This window comes from Coregonus clupeaformis, unplaced genomic scaffold (genome assembly GCF_020615455.1).
Source record: "Coregonus clupeaformis isolate EN_2021a unplaced genomic scaffold, ASM2061545v1 scaf0021, whole genome shotgun sequence".
In the NCBI taxonomy this organism is placed as follows: domain Eukaryota; kingdom Metazoa; phylum Chordata; class Actinopteri; order Salmoniformes; family Salmonidae; genus Coregonus; species Coregonus clupeaformis.
The window spans coordinates 746,195-764,143 of record NW_025533476.1 but is presented as its reverse complement, the minus strand read 5'-3'; the positions used below and the strand labels follow the sequence as shown (position 1 = coordinate 764,143).

Sequence of the window (17,949 nt, the reverse complement as noted above, 5' to 3'; positions counted from 1 at the left end):
CTCTCACTGTTCATATAAACCTACCATTTAAAATTATAGACTGATAATTTCTTTGTCAGTGGGCAAACATACAAAATCAGCAGGGGATCAAATACTTTTTTCCCTCACTGTATACCCCACTTTAGGCGGAGTCTCCTCCTTTTCTCTAAACATTACATCATTGTTGCTAGGCAGAAAGTTAAGTGATGTGGGTAATAAACTGTTCCTTCTCCCTTCATGTAATCTGACATGACCTCGGCCCCCATTCCTCACTAATCCACAGCTATCCACCCTTATTTAGTGACCCCAACATATACATTCCTCCTACATACAACCATTAACTTCTGGTGTAGCAAGTATTTCAAATGACAAGCCAACAACTGAAACCAGACTGTGGCCCTTCTCTCCATAGGATACCTAATATCTAACAATAACATGTTCTGACAGGATGTAAACTTTCTGCATTCCCCTCTCTCCCTCAGTAACATGAATAAGGATATTTCATATTTCATGTTTAGAAGTCAGAACCCATCACGTGTATATTTTTTACTAGATGACAAATTTGACACCAATTGATAAAGGTGCTTGCTATGATGCTTTGTGCGCTCAGTGCCCACAACCCTAACCCAGTGCTATGACTCATTGTGTATACATATTCATCATGTAAGTGGGATTTTGTATTGATTTTATGTGTATTTCTTATGAAGGCCCTTTGAAGAAGGGGAGATTTAAGATAGGAGGCCTACTCATCACATTTATAATTAAGCGTTTGACGGGGAGCATGCTGATGCTTTGAAGTATGATCCGGAGCCTTTTGGTAGATGAGGAGGAAAAACGTGGTGGCATTTAATCTTTGTTAGTTGTAAATATTGCCTTGAGAGCAAAATGGTAATGATCTTGAAGCGAATCTTTATGATTGCGATCAAGCCTCTTCAGATTCATAGTGTTACAACACAACGCACAAATTGATATCAAGGCAAGTAGGAACCCTTATAAGAAAGGAATCCCAAGCTATCTTTGAACTTCACAGCAGTATCCTTCAAAAATGAAAGTCCGTCCACACCTATCCATAAATACATTCATAACCATACATGCAGTATATCCATACCCATACCTTTCCATATGTTAACTAGCAACCTATATGGAAAAACACAAGCCCCTTAACCAAACCAACACAATAACACCCAATTATCATAAACAAATCATCCACAGCATGAAATAAATTAACTTTACTTAAAGCCTGCAGGTATAATGCATTATGATGAAGCAAGTTATAATGCATTGTAAGACTTATCATGAATATGTTATAGCTGTCATTGACATGTTGTATACTGTATGTATCAGTCATAACATCTCTTGTCATTTACTATTCATAACATCTGTCAAATCATTATAATAATGTTGCCATGAAGGTCTTGCGAAGGAGGATCACCATATGTTCCTACCAACAGTTCCCTGACCTGGTTGTTATCGAAAGAGCCATTATAAAGAAAGACAATAATTGCTTCTCAGAATGCTTTCTGGATAAACAAAGGTTATTGTAATCCCACAACATATCTCTCCCCAGTCCTTTGCCGTTTCACTCAAAGCTGGCACAGTGAGGCTTATGGCTTCCCACATGGCACCCTATTCCCTATGTGCCCCTACCATAGGGACAACCACAGGGCCCTGGTCAAAAGTAGTGCACTACATAGGCAATAGGATGAAATTTGGGATGCAGCCTATGGCCCATGTCGTCGTACAGAGAAAGAAACCCATTAAGCTTAGCTGATTACACGAACACACATTCACAGGCTCCCCGCTTGCCTCCCTGCTTTAATGTGGCAGGTAATTGCTAGCTTCATAATGAACGTCTTACAGACCAGGCCTGGAAAGGTTGCCCGCTGACAGGCTTTCAATTCACCGCATTGATGAAGTTTATGAATCTTGAGCCCCGGGGATCTGTCGAGCTCCCTTGTGCCAGGAAAATAACTTTGCTTAGGTGTTAAAGTGAACTCGCTTTACCTGTATGATGGAGAATGTATTGTATACCAGAAAGCGCCTCTGGGCTAGAAGTGTCAGGGAAGGGGCAGCTGGGAAATGCCTTTGCAGAAGTTTGTTAATGAGCTTTGAAGAACGGTTGTTTGTCAAAGTCCTGTTCGTGGTAATGGAGTTTTTTTTCCTCCATTGCGTTTTCTGTCTCTTTACTTTACAGGTGCGTAACGCGCCTCATCCGCCACCTTTTTGGACTACCCACCTTAGCACTCAGATAGCTTAAAATTTGTGCATTACAGAACGATTGCCGTTAAAAACGAACTAAACCCTTTTTAAAATGACCTATGTGGCGTCATATGAGTAGGAAACATTTATTCTAGTGTCAAAATTGACTGTAAATAGGATAATTTTCGAGATTTTTATTTTTTTATATTTTTTTGCAGATGCTCTTATCCAGAGCGACTTACAGTTAGTGAATACATATATATATTTTTTTATACTGGCCCCCCGTGGGAATCGAACCCACAACCCTGGCATTGCAAACGCCATGCTCTATCAACTGAGCTACATCCCTGCCGGCCATTCCCTCCCCTACCCTGGACGACGCTGGGCCAATTGTGCGCCGCCCATGAGTCTCCCGGTCGCGGCCGGCTGCGACAGAGCCTGGATTCGAACCAGGATCTCTAGTGGCACAGTTAGCACTACGATGCAGTGCCTTAGACCACTGCGCCACTCAGGAGTAATAAAGTCAGTCTTGTCTAAAACGGAGTTTGGAACCTGCGTCACAACGAGTAAATGAAAGTTTGGTTTGGATTACAATTATGTTAACAGATCATGCCCCCTTTTGCCAACTTACGTTTGGCTTTTGTCATGGCCACCAGCATTTCTTGAGGAGCAAGCCAAAGAATGAGGCCAAATCAGTGGTGCAATTCCCCTTATAAAAAAAAACACATGACATCTTCGTTACTTTCTGGCTAACAAATGTCATCACCCCTCCTTTTTTAACCCCCCATAAAATACGCTGATATTAGTTATTGGTTTTGGACTAGTCTTTGTGGAACAGAATGCTTATACTGTATCTCTCCAGCATGAGCTTGTGGAATACCATGGGTTTAGGTCAGTTTTGAACCCATGCTGTTGGACTTGCTGTGGTCTTGCTACAGACCTTGCATGTGTGCTTCCTTTCAAGGGTTTTTATTGAGCTATGGCGTGTTAAAGACATTAATTTATAAAACTTTTTAGATGGTGCCATGGTTTGTTACAATTCTTATAGCAAGTCTTATAACAGATTTAAAGGAACTAACTTGAACTATCCCTAATTTATTATACACAAATGAGGAACTGGGGCATTGGTATTAGTCATGTAAATCCATTCTAGTCCCAAAGCCAAAATTGGTTTAAAAGTGTAAATGGGATAACTTTGGTCATAAAGTCAGTATTTTCCAGAACGTGAATGTCCGTGATTTAGGGAACCCGCTTTCCTTGGCATATTTGAGGGTTGGGTTCAAGTAATGCCCATTAACATGTGGGTTTTAGTTTGTAAATTATCTCTCTGAACGCACACTGACTGTGGTAAAGTTAGTTCAATGTTGGATATCTCTATGGGTCTAGGTAGGGACCGTCAATAAATTACACAATGTAATGGGACAATATTTTCACATTTCAGACAGTTACGCATTTCAAAACTCACTGATTACGCATTTGTTTTTCTGCTGCTCATGAAAATAAAATGTATTGACTCTTGGGGGTATGGTTCGATGTGGAATGTGTTACTGCAGACAGTATCGAATTAGCAGCTGCTGACTGGATTGATTTCTGAGAACATGTCTACAACTTAATCAGTAAGCTGTTAAACTATCATAAATATAGCACAAGCTACACACTGTTTATCAGTGCCCAAAATCACTAGATAGTTCCATCTCTGTGTTTGTCAATGAAGCTAGTTAGTAGTAGCTAGCGGGCACATTGAGAAGCCAGGCCACGTTAGCTAAATTAGCTTAACAAGTCACAGGTGAGTGGCAATGTGTGTGCTTCGGTACCGTTTTAGTTTTACTACCAGAGTGTGGGTCTGTCTAGCAGTGTTTCATAGCGAGTCAAGTTACAAAACAGGTTGCGGCAGGACACAAGATGCTCGCGAATGGGTTTGAATTTTGGAGAATTGACAAGTGGCAGTTGGGATGCAAGTGCGCATAGTCTCAATTCTAATTTTGCCCAAAACAGTTTCAGACTCTCTTGATCACTATCAATAAAAAATCAGGAAGTGGTCACTCCGTAAAGGGCTTAAGGGGCCAAGTGTTCTTTCAACATGGCGACGTGTTGTCTTACGTAAACAAGCCTACACACAATACCCCATAATGTCAAAATGGAATTATGTTTTTTGAAATTTGTACTAATTAATAAAAATGGAAGCTGAAATGTCTTGAATCAATAAGTATACAACCCTTTTGTTATGGCAAGCCTAAATAAGTTCAGGAGTTAACATTTGCTTAACAAGTCACATAAGTTGCAAGGACTCACTGTGTGCAATAATAGTGTTTTAACATGATTTTTGAATGACTACCTCATCTTTGTACCCGACACATACAATTATCTGTAAGGTCCCTCAGTCGAGCAGTGAATTTCAAACACAGATTCACCCACAAAGACCAGGGAGGCCAATGGTGACTTTAAAACAGTTACAGAGTTTAATGGCTGTGATATGACAAAACTGAGGATGGATCAACATTGTAGTTACTGCACAATACTAACCTAATTGACAGAGTGAAAAAGCAATTAACTTTTCGTCCTGAATACCAAATGTTATGTTTGGGGCAAATCCAATACAACACATTACTGTGTACCACTCTCCATATTTCAAGCATAGTGGTGGCTGCATCATGTTTTGGGTATGCTTGTCATCGGCAAGGACTAGGTTTTTTGGGGGGGGATAAAAATAAACCGAATAGAGCTAAGCACAGGCAAAATCCTAGTGGTTGTCTGCTTTCCACCAGACACTGGGAGAGGAATTCACCTTTCAGCAGGGCAATAACCTAAAACACAAGGCCAAATCTACACTGGAGTTGCTTACCAAGAAGACAGTGAATGTTCCTGAATGGCCAAGTTGCAGTTTTGACTTAAATCTACTTGAAAATCTATGGTAAGACCTGAAAATGGTTGTCTAGCAAGGATCAACAACCAATTTGACAAGCTTAAATACTTTTTTGAAGAATAATGGGCAAATGTTACCCAGAAAGACTCAGCTGTATTGAATCGGGGGTATAAGTACTTATGTAAATGAGAGATTTCTGTATTTCATTTTCAATAAATTTGCAAAAGTTTCTAAAAACATGTTTTCACTTTGTCATTATGGTTTGTATTCAGATGGGTGAGAACCCCCCCCCCAACTGAATACATTTTGAATTCAGGCTGTAACACAACAATGTGGAATACATTTTGAATTCAGGCTGTAACACAACAATGTGGAATAAGTCTAGGGGTATGCATACTTTCTGAAGACACTAAGTTGTGACGACATTAGTTACACAACTCTCACACAACTCTGTTTTGGAATATACTCACTGACTTTATCGCCAAAATAATCCTACTTACATTTTTCTGTAAATTCTGGCACTGGAATGAATGTTTCAAAGTAATATCGATGACACATACTACATTTTCAATCAAATAAGTAGCTTTTTGCATTCAGTTGCCCTTTAATATAGAAAGTGTTACTGTTACATTTTTTTTTTTTTATGTGTAAAGTTCTATTGTTGAACTTTGTTTTGAGTGTTTCTTATTGTTTCTTTCTTGAAACCTTTAAAAATGTGGCCATAGTGTTGGGTTCTGTTCTTAATGCTAAAGACCTCTCCACATTGATCTATTGTCAGAGGACTGACTTGTTATTTGACCTTTGCTTTGGTCCACTGCATCATGAGACCTGTAAAACACCCTAGCTCTGACATTTCTCTGAAGATGGACGATGGCCTCGGTCTGGCCATGAATGTGAATTGAACACACACACTTGCGCGTGAGCAAACATGCATACATGCGCGCACACACACACGTTCAATCTATTTTTCTTTCTCACTCTCACACAATCTCTCACACTTTCGCTCTCTCTCTCTCACACACACATACACACAGACACACACACACACAAACACGTTCTATTTTTTTCTCTCTCTCTCTCACTCACACACACACACACACACTGTCGCCTGTCACTCTCTGAGTCATTGGTCAATGCTGATTAATCAACTGAGTGATGTTAATAATAATTTGCATTAATTAAAACATATTACCCTATTCCATTCTATTTTGTAGCCTTCTAGCTTTTTAGGTCAAGATCCAGCATATAGGGACAGTCGCCAAGTCTTGTTGCATAAATGCAAAAGTTAATTACCCATATTAATGATGTGTGGTAATTTATACAGTAGTGATATGGTAGTTATTGACACAATGTTGGGATTGGATGATAATCATGGTATTTTATGTTTTATTGTTGTGTTATTATCACCTGGTGTGTGTGTGTGTGTGTGTTTTAATTAGTGTGTTTTGTGTTCCAGGTGTGTGTGGCTGCTGTGGACCGCTGAGGCCCAGGTACAAACGCCTGGTTGATAACATCTTCCCAGAGGACCCCAAAGTGAGTATTTTACCTATGTTACAAAAAGCATTTGACAAGACATTCAATAACAAAACATTTTAATGACAATAATGACATTGTCATTACTTGGAAAACACATTTTGTTATGGACATTTGTTTAAAATGTCAATCCTTAAAATGTCGATCCTTTCCCCTAGTTTTTCGCTAGACTGAGTGCAAATGCCCTCAGAGTAGCATACACGACTGCCAAACAAACATTTAGCTCAAATGATGTTATAATTTTGTAGTCATGGAACAAAAGAGTGTGTGGCCTCCTCATTTGACTTATCCAAATGATTGCCTTTAGTTTCCAACCATCTTTCAAAATCTAAATTTGCCTATGACGCGAAAATGGCAAACACCATCTCATTATCATCATTAAATCTCATTATTTAAAGAATGGCCTGCATCCCTAAACTAGGTCATCATCATCAGCTGACAGACCAATATTAACACATCTAGCCCTAACCATTGCCCTCTAACAGCTTATCATAGCGATAACAAACCATTTACTAAATAGCTGTCACTACAACCAACTTGATAACACAAATAGGATTCTGTAGTAGTGCATGCATCCAAGCCCATTGTTACCCCAGTGCTTAGCTTGCTTTGGAGACCCCGTGTCACTGTTATGATGGGAAATCTGCCTCATGCTCAAACACCAATGACTGCATCCCAAATGACACCCTATTCCCTACACAGTGCACTACTTTTGACCAGGGCTCTGATCAAAAGTAGTGCACTATGTAGGGAATAGGGTGCCATTTAGAAAGTAGCCCATAATTGGCCTGCCATAACGCGGCACGTAAACCGTTATGGTTTGACAAATCTAGTTGATAAAATGTGACATCGCTTTTGATAACCTTGACACGACAACTTATTAACAGCTGTTTGAATCCTTGACCCCGTTTTAATTAAAAAGGTAAAGTGTGTATAGTATGCAGAATCACATACACAAGGGAGTCTCTTTTCGTTCTCTCTCACACTGTGTCTGCCTCTCTTAATCTCAAGTGCCTTTAGTGTAAGCAATTAGGTGCAGGGGGGAGTCAGAATGCTGAAATGGTAGCGACAATGTCAAATTAATTATCACTCGGAGCACTTTAGGTGCTGGAAATACTCTGGCGACGTTACTCTGGCGACATTACTCTGGCGACAGTCATTTTTTAAACACTTTCTATGAAGTACATACGTATAACACCATTAATAATGCATTATCACACTGACTGACCATAAGCGTCCATAATAACTCATAAGTGGTTATAAAACTCAGTATAACTATAAGACAATAGTGCATAATGTATTACAGCCATTCAGGTTTGAAAACATTAGGCCCTATATTACACTATTACATAAACTCAAAATTTTATAAAGCACTTTGTGTTTTTGTAAAGTGAATCACGTAATTATAAAACACTATAATAGGTATTTGTAGGCTTTAAGTAAAGCGTAATCATCATCTTGCCTGATGACTCACCCTGAATTTAGTTCCGCTGCTCTATCGATCGCTACATATATTCCGTCTGAAACTCCCATCCTAGAAGTCATTTTTGTGACTTCAAAATGAGGTGTGTTGTACAAAACAAATGCATCAGTAATAGGATAGTCTCTAACAAATCTAACCAATCAAAGTTGATAACGTCATCATGTAGGCTCTGGCCCAACCCATTGCTTTCTGGGACCAATCAGAGCGGTCAGAATGTGTTCGCGTTCTAGAAATCGTCCGGGAGGGAGGCAAATCCAGACCTACCGTGGAAAAGAAACGTCAGATGGCCGGAACAATGCAGACCACTGCAGGTTTTTTTTATTTTTATTATTATTATATATTTTTTATCAGCATCTCTACATGTATGACAGCCATGCCATTCCATTCCAGTGTCTGTTGAATTCCAACACAGGTACACCTCATTCTACTGAATGAGGTACTGATTTAGGTGATCACATGAACCAACTCTTATTTAACGAGGAAAAGTATAAAAACCACTGCTGTGGTCATCACTATCCTCTTGCAATAAGACCAGCTGGATGGCAAAAACAGTGCTAATAGTACCTCAGAAGTAATATTTATCAAAAAATAACTATTGACCATGCCAAAAGAGTTGAAAAGGAAAGTTTTGAGTGAGGAAAAGAAGGGTTCAATTATGGCTTTACTGGCATAGGGATACAGTGAGCGTCAGGTTGCTTCTATCCTTAACATTTCAAAGATGGCGGTTCATAAGAACAAGGTCAAGCAGCAGACATTGTGGACAACAAAGCTACAGACCAGCAGAGGGCGAAAACGACACTACTGACCGGGATGACCGCTAACTCATTCGAATGTCACTCAACAACCGAAGGATGACATCAAGTGACCTACAAAAAGAATGGCAAACGGCAGCTGGGGTGAAGTACACGACGAGGACGGTTCTAAACAGGTTCCTAGGGGCAGGGCTGAAGTCGTGCAAAGCTAGAAAAAAGCCCTTCATCAATGAGAAGCAAAGAAAAGCCAGGCTGAGGTTTGCAAAAGACAATAAGGAATGGACCATAGAGGACTGGAGTAAGGTCATCTTCTCTGATGAGTCCAATTTTCAGCTTTGCCCAACACCTGGTCGTCTAATGGTTAAACAGAGACCTGGAAAGGCCTACAAGCCACAGTGTCTAGCACCCACTGTGAAATTTGGTAGAGGATCAGTCATGATCTGGGGGTGCTTCAGCAAGGCTGGAATCGGGCAGATGTGTCTTTGTGAAGGACGCATGAATCAAGCCACGTACAAGGTTGTCCTGGATGAAAACTTGCTTCCTTTTGCTCTGACATTGTTCCCCAACTCTGAGGATTGGTTTTTCCAGCAGGACAATGTGCCATGCCGCACAGCCAGGTCAATCAAGGTGTGGCTGGAGGACCACCAGATCAAGACCCTGTCATGGCCAGCCCAATCTCCAGACCTGAACCCCATTGAAAACTTATGGAATGTGATCAAAAGGAAGATGGATGGTCACAAGCCATCAAACAAAGCCGAGCTGCTTGAATTTATGCACCAGGAGTGGCATAAAGTCACCCAACATCAATGTGAAAGACTGGTGGAGAGCATGCCAAGACGCATGAAAGCTGTGATTGAAAATCAGGGTTAATCCACCAAATATTTATTTATGAACTCTTCCTATGTTAAAACATTAGTATTGTGTTGTTTAAAAATGAACATGAACTTATTTTCTTTGCATTATTCGAGGTTTGTTATTTTGACCAGTTGTCATTTTCTGCAAATAAATGATCTAATTGACTATTTTAATTTGGAATTTGGGAGAAATGTTGTCAGTAGTTTATAGAATAAAACAAAAATGTTAATTTCACCCAAACACATACCTATAAATAATAAAACCAGAGAAACTGATAATTTTGCAGTGGTCTCTTAATTTTTTCCGCAGCTGTATGTACTTCATAGAAAGTGTTACTAAAATGGTTTCACTTTTTGTGCTCTTCCTCTCCTTTTGATTCATTATAGTTATAGTTCAATATTCCAACCAGGTGTAAGGTTCTGAACAAACAGAGTAAAAAACTCAAACGGACGACTAGAAAAAGCTCAAACCAAATGTATTCACCCACTGGGTCAAACAGCTGCAAAGACGAAGCATGATTACACAAGCACATATATTTATAACCGCCTACTAGGCGGGGTCAACACCTTACACATCTAGTCAGCCAATACATCTCTGTTGCTAGGCAGGAACTTTATTGGTTCCTTTCACTGGTGTAGTCATGGCCCTGCCTGGTACTGATGCTAGAACCTTCGTAGGCGTGGAAGTGTATGTGTGTGAGATAGGACTGTAGTAGGAGGGTCGTTGTGGTGGGCCCCTCTGGCCCCCCTCCCAGAGGTTTACATTTACATTTACGTCATTTAGCAGACGCTCTTATCCAGCGCGACTTACAAATTGGTGCATTCACCTTATAGCCAGTGGGATAACCACTTTACAATGTGATTTTTATTTTAATTTTATTTTTTATTTTGGGGGGGTGGGTTGGGGTAAGGGAGGGGTAGAAGGATTACTTTATCCTATCCCAGGTATTCCTTAAAGAGGTGGGGTTTCAAATGTCTCCGGAAGGTGGTGAGTGACTCCGCTGTCCTGGCGTCGTGAGGGAGCTTGTTCCACCATTGGGGTGCCAGAGCAGCGAACAGTTTTGACTGGGCTGAGCGGGAACTATGCTTCCGCAGAGGAAGGGGAGCCAGCAGGCCAGAGGTGGATGAACGCAATGCCCTCGTTTGGGTGTAGGGACTGATCAGAGCCTGAAGGTATGGAGGTGCCGTTCCCCTCACAGCTCCATAGGCAAGCACCATGGTCTTGTAACAGATGCGAGCTTCAACTGGAAGCCAGTGGAGTGTGCGGAGGAGGGGGTGACGTGAGAGAACTTGGGAAGGTTGAACACCAGACGGGCTGCGGCATTCTGGATGAGTTGTAGGGGTTTAATGGCACAGGCAGGGAGCCCAGCCAACAGCGAGTTGCAGTAATCCAGACGGGAGATGACAAGTGCCTGGATTAGGACCTGTGCCGCTTCCTGTGTAAGGCAGGGTCGTACTCTCCGAAATGTTGTAGAGCATGAACCTACAGGATCGGGTCACCGCCTTGATGTTAGCGGAGAACGACAGGGTGTTGTTCAGGGTCACGCCAAGGCTCTTCGCACTCTGGGAGGAGGACACAACGGAGTTGTCAACCGTGATGGCGAGATCATGGAACAGGCAGTCCTTCCCCGGGAGGAAGAGCAGCTCCGTCTTGCCAAGGTTCAGCTTGAGGTGGTGATCCGTCATCCATACTGATATGTCTGCCAGACATGCAGAGATGCGATTCGCCACCTGGTTATCAGAAAGGGGAAAGGAGAAGATTAGTTGTGTGTCGTCAGCGTAGCAATGATAGGAGAGGCCATGTGAGGATATGACAGAGCCAAGTGACTTGGTGTATAGGGAGAATAGGAGAGGGCCTAGAACTGAGCCCTGGGGGACACCAGTGGTGAGAGCACGTGGTGCGGAGACAGCTTCTCGCCACGCCACTTGGTAGGAGCGACCGGTCAGGTAGGACGCAATCCAAGAGTGAGCCGCGCCGGAGATGCCCAGCTCGGAGAGGGTGGAGAGGAGGATCTGATGGTTCACAGTATCAAAGGCAGCAGACAGGTCTAGAAGGACAAGAGCAGAGGTTTCTTCTCACTTCATCTGTTGACGTGACCTCGAGCAGAATTCCTTGCTCCTCCATAGTTCCGCAGCTGGCCTGCCTTATCAGAGACTAACTATTGCCCTTCGCCTCCCTCCTTAGAAACATGCGACAGAATATGACCTTTCTGCACTTCCCCTTGTCTCACTCAGTAACTTTCCATACACCAAGTTCCTATTCACACTTCATTGACCCCAACATATACAGTACCAGTCAAAAGTTTGGACACACCTACTCATTCCAGGGTTTTTCTTTATTTGTACTATTTTCTACATTGTTGAATAATAGTGAAGACCTCAAAACTATGAAAGAACACATAGAGTTGAAGTCGGAAGTTCACATACACCTTAGCCAAATACATTTAAACTCAGTTTTTCACAATTCCTGACATTTAATCCTAGTAGAGATTCCCTGTCTTAGGTCAGTTAGGATCACCACTTTATTTTAAGAATGTGAAATGTCAGAATAATAGAAGAGAGAATGATTGATTTCAGCATTTTATTTATTTATTCACATTCCCAGTGGGTCAGAAGTTTACATACTCAATTAGTATTTGGTAGCATTGCCTTTAAATTGTTTAACTTGGGTCAAACATTTCGGGTAGCCTTCCACAAGCTTCCCACAATAAGTTGGGTGAATTTTGGCCCAATCTTCCTGACAGAGCTGGTGTAACTGAGTCAGGTTTGTAGGCCTCCTTACTCGCATATGCTTTTAAAGTTCTGCCCACATTTTCTATAGGGTTGAGGTCAGGGCTTTGTTATGGCCACTCCAATACCTTGACTTTGTTGTCCTTAAGCCATTTTGCCACAACTTTGGAAGTATGCTTGGGGTCATTGTCCATTTGGAAGACCCATTTGCGACCAAGCTTTAACTTCCTGACTGATGTCTTGAGATGTTGCTTCAATATATCCACATAATTTTCCTTCCTCATGATGCCATCTATTTTGTGCAGTGCACCAGTCCCTCCTGCTCAAAGCACCCCCACAGCATGATGCTGCCACCCCCGTGCTTCACGGTTGGGATGGTGTTCTTTGGCTTGCAAGCAACCCCCTTTTTCCTCCAAACATAATGATGGTCATTATGGCCAAACAGTTCTATTTTTGTTTCTTCAGACCAGAGGACATTTCTCCAAAAAGTACCATCTTTGTCCCAATGTGCAGGTGCAAACCGTATTCTGGCTTACAACTGCGACCTGGCCAAGATAAAGCAAAGCAGTGCGATTAAAAACAACAACACAGAGTTACATATGGAATAAACAAAAACAAAACGTACAGTCAATAACACAATAGAAAATGTATATACAGTGTGTGCAAATGTAGTAAGTCATGGAGGTAAGACAATAAATAGGCCATAGTGCAAAAATAATTACAATTTAGTATTAACACTGGAGTGATAGATGTGCAGAAGATGATGTGCAAATAGAGATACTGGGGTGCAAATGAGCAAAATAAATAACAATATGGGGATGAGGTAGTTGGGTGGGCTAATTACAGATGGGCTGTGTACAGGTGCAGTGATTGGTAAGCTGCTCTGACAACTGATGCTTAAAGTTAGCGAGGGAGATGTGTCTCAAGCTTCAGAGATTTTTGCAGTTTGTTCCAGTCATTTGCAGCAGAGAACTGGAAGGAATGGCGGCCAAAGGAGGTGTTGGCTTTGGGGATGACCAGTGAGATATACCTGCTGGAATGCATACTACGGGTGGTGTTGCTATGGTGACCAATGATCTAAGATAAGGCAGGGAATTGCCTAGAAGTGATTGTCGATATAGGACTCGTTTTACTGTGGATATAGATACTTTTGTACCTGTTTCCTCCAGCATCTTCACAAGGTCCTTTGCTATTGTTCTGGGATTGATTTGCACTTTTCACACCAAAGTACGTTAATCTCTAGGAGACAGAACGCGTCTCCTTCCTGAGCGGTATAATAATAATATGCCATTTTCCTGAGCGGTATGACAGCTGCGTGGGCCCATGGTGTTTATACTTGCGTACTATTGTTTGTACAGATGAACGTGGTACCTTCAGGCGTTTGGAAATTGCTCCCAAGGATGAACCAGACTTGTGGAGGTCTACAATTTTTTTTCTGAGGTCTTGGCTGATTTCTTTTGATTTTCCCATGATGTCAAGCAAAGAGGCACTGAGTTTGAAGGTAGGCCTTGAAATACATCCACAGGTACACCTTCAATTGACTCAAATTATGTCAATTAGCCAACAATTGTTGGAAAAATTACTTGTCATGCACAAAGTTGATGTCTTAACGACTTGCCAAAACTATAGTTTGTTAACAAGACATTTGTGAAGTGGTTGAAAAACGAGTTTTAATGACTCCAACCTTAGTGTATGTAAACTTCTGACTTCAGCTGTATGGAATCATGTAATCTCAGCAAAAAAAGAAACGTCCCCTTTTCAGGACCATGTCTTTCAAAGATAATTCGTAAAAATCCTAATGAATTCACAGATCTTCATTTGTAAAGTGTTTAAACACTGTTTCCCATGCTTGTTCAATGAACATGCACCTGTAGAACGGTCGTTAAGACACTAACAGCTTACAGATGGTAGGCAATTAAGGTCACAGTTATGGAAACTTAGGACACTAAAGAGGCCTTTCTACTGACTCTGAAAAACACCAAAAGAAAGATGCTCAGGGTCCCTGCTCATCTGCGTGAACGTGCCTTAGGCATGCTGCAAGGAGGAATGAGGGCAGATGTGGCCAGGGCAATAAATTGCAATGTCCGTACTGTGAGACGCCTAAGACAGCGCTACAGGGAGACAGGACGGACAGCTGATCGTCCTCACAGTTGCAGACCACGTGTAACAACACCTGCACAGGATCAGTACATCCGAACATCACACCTGCGGGACAGGTACAGGATGGCAACAGCAACTGCCCGAGTTACACCAGGAACGCACAATCCCTCCATCAGTTCTCGGACTGTCCGCAATAGGCTGAGAGAGGCTAGACTGAGGGCTTGTAGGCCTGTTGTAAGGCAGGTCCTCACCAGACATCACTGGCAACAATGTCGCCTATGGGCACAAACCCACCGTCTCTGGACCAGACAGGACTGGCAAAAAGTGCTCTTTACTGACGAGTCGCGGTTTTGTCTCACCAGGGGTGATTGTCGGATTCGCATTTATCGTCGAAGGAATAAGCGTTACACCGAGGCCTGTACTCTGGAGCAGGATCGAGGTGGAGGGTCCATCATGGTCTGGGGCGGTGTGTCACAGCATCATCGGACTGAGCGGGTTGTCATTGCAGGCAATCTCAACGCTATGCGTTACAGGAAGACATCCTCCTCCCTCATGTGGTACCCTTCCTGCAGGCTCATCCTGACATGACCCTCCAGCATGATAATGCCACCAGCCATACTGCTCGTTCTGTGCGTGATTTCCTGCAATACAGGAATGTCAGTGTTCTGCCATGGCCAGCGAAGAGCCCGGATCTCAATCCCATTGAGCACGTCTGGGACCTGTTGGATCGGAGGGTGAGGGTTAGGGCGATTTCCCCCCAGAAATGTCCGGAAACTTGCAGGTGTCTTGGTGGAAGAGTGGGGTAACATCTCACAGCAAGAACTGGCAAATCTGGTGCAGTCCATGAGGAGGAGATGCACTGCAGTACTTAATGTAGCTGGTGGCAACACCAGATACTGACTGTTACTTTTGATTTTGACCCCCCCTTTGTTTAGGGTCACATTATTCCAGTTTTGTTAGTCACATGTCTGTAGAACTTGTTCAGTTTATGTCTCAGTTATTGAATCTTATGTTCATCCAAATATTTACATATGTTAAGTTTGCTGAAATTAAACGCAGTTGACAGTGAGAGGACGTTTCTTTTTTGCTGAGTTCAGTAATCAAAACAGTGTTAAACAAATGAAAATATATGTTATATTTGAGATTCTTCAAAGTAGCCACCCTTTGCTTTGACAGCTTTGCACACTCTTGGCATTCTCTCAACCAGCTTCAACTGGAATGCTTTTCCAACAGTCTTGAAGGAGTTCCCACATATGCTGAACAATTGTTGGCTGCTTTTCCTTCACTCTGCCGTCCGACTCATCCCAAACCATCTCAATTGGGTTGAGGTCGGGGGATTGTGGCGGGCAGGTCATCACTTACTCCATCACTTACACAGCTTGGAGGTGTGTTGGGTCATTGTCCTGTTGAACAACAAATTATAGTCCCGCTAAGCCCAAACCAGATGGGATGGCGTATCGCTGCAGAATGCTGTGGTAGCCATGCTTGTTAAGTGTGCCTTGAATTCTAAATAAATCACTCTTATTGGTGTCCTTTAGTAGTGGTTTCTTTGCAGCAATTTGACCATGAAGGCCTGATTCACACAGCCCCTCTGAACACTTGATGTTGAGATGTGTCTGTGACTTGAACTCTGTGAAGCATCTATTTGGGCTGCAATTTCTGAGACTGGTAACTCTAATAAACTTATCCTCTGCAGCAGAGGTAACTCTGGGTCTTCCATTCCTGTGGTGGTCCTCATGAGAGCCGGTTTCATCATAGTGCTTGATGGTTTTTGCGAGTGCACTTGAAGAAACTTTCAAAGTTCTTTAAATGTTCCGTATTGACTGACATTCATGTCTTAAAGTATTGATGGGCTGTCATTTCTCTTTGCTTATTTGAGCTGTTTTACCAAATAGGGCTATCTTCTGTATACCCATCTACCTTGCCACAACACAACTGATTGGCTCAAACGCATTAAGAAGGAAAGCAATTCCACAAATTAACTTTTAAGAAGGCACACCTGTTAATTGAAATGCATTCCAGGTGACGACCTCATGAAGCTGGTTGAGAGAATGCCAAGAGTGTGCAAAGCTGTCATCAAGGCAAAGGGTGGCTAATTGAAAAATCTCTAATATAAAATCTATTTTGATTTGTTTATCACTTTTTTGATTACATTTACATCCTTTAGCAGACACTCTTATCCAGAGAGACTTACAAATTGGTTACTACATGATGCCATATGTGTTATTTCATAGTTTTGATGTCTTCTCTATTATTCTACAATGTAACAGATAGTACAAATAAAGAAAAACCCTTGATTGAGTTGGTGAGTCCAAACTTTTGACTGGTAGTGTAGACTCATTATTGCCAGATCACTAATTTGTGACGTGAATAACAGCTCCTGGTACTCTCATCGATCTCCCAGTTACCACTTCATGTGGCGTGAGTCCTGTGGTGGTTAGTTGACACCCTCATTTCACCACTGCTAATTTACTGGGTAGCTGAAACACTTCTAATAATGCCTCTACCTCATGTCCATGTTTTATTGGTGTTGCTGTAGCTGTTAACATGCCCCGTTGTTAAATCATGAGCTACACCAAATGCATATCGAGAATCAGTGTATATTGTAATATTCTTCCCTTCCGACAACCTACAGGCCTTGGAGGCTGGCAGTGGGCCAGCCTTTACTACACCCCTGTCATTACACACAGCATACCCCGTTACTCTCTTCCATTCTATGGTCATGTAGCTAGAGTCATCTGTATACAATACTTGTCCCGATTCCAATGCTGTCTCTTGCAAATCGGGCCGAAACTTTGGAGTAATTTGATCTGGGTCACATGTATGCGATTCACCCTCCCTAGGCAACGGCATTAACGATGCAGGATTCAAAGCACCAATCTTATGGAATTGTAGATTTTCCCATTTAACGTTAACTCCCATTTTCGTCCATCTCGCACTAGTAACATGTTGTGCTTTTGTGCTGTTAACTATGGTTGCTACTGCGTGTGGAACATACAGATCCACCTTTTACCCCATTGTAATCAAGCCGTGTTATGCAACACCATCTCTGTCGCTTGTACCACCCTCAGACACGGTGGCATTCCTTTCACCACCGAGTCTAACGATTTACTCCAGTACATTTACTGTTCTCTCTTTTCCCCCATGATTTTGCGTAACCACCGCGCTACAATACCCTTCATGAACAAACATTTTAAAAGGTTATTTTAGGTTTGGCAACCCCGATGTTGGTGCAAAACACAATTGCTTCTTTAGCTCGACAAACGCTTCCTCACACTGTTGACTCCACTCTATCCTTTCATAGGGACCCATCGCCCCTTTCGTCAATTCTGTAAGTGGCTCAGCAATTTCAGAAAACGACAGAATAAAATGTCTCACAAAATTGAAAACACCTAGGGTTTTCCTGAGTGTGCGAGGAGTGTTCGGTCGTGCCAAAGTAAGCATTGTTTCTACTCG

At 42.1% G+C, this 17,949-nt stretch overlaps 1 protein-coding gene across 2 annotated transcripts in view; it reads left to right on the top strand.

Moving 5' to 3' along the window:
- Positions 1 to 17,949, top strand: part of efr3a (EFR3 homolog A (S. cerevisiae)) — a 289,424-nt gene that overhangs the window by 66,725 nt on the left and 204,750 nt on the right. For both annotated transcript variants that reach the window (XM_041841458.2, XM_041841456.2), the window contains exon 3: positions 6,498 to 6,574. In XM_041841458.2, coding sequence (XP_041697392.1) covers positions 6,498 to 6,574 — 77 coding nt within the window. The remainder of the gene's footprint in view (positions 1 to 6,497; positions 6,575 to 17,949) is intronic.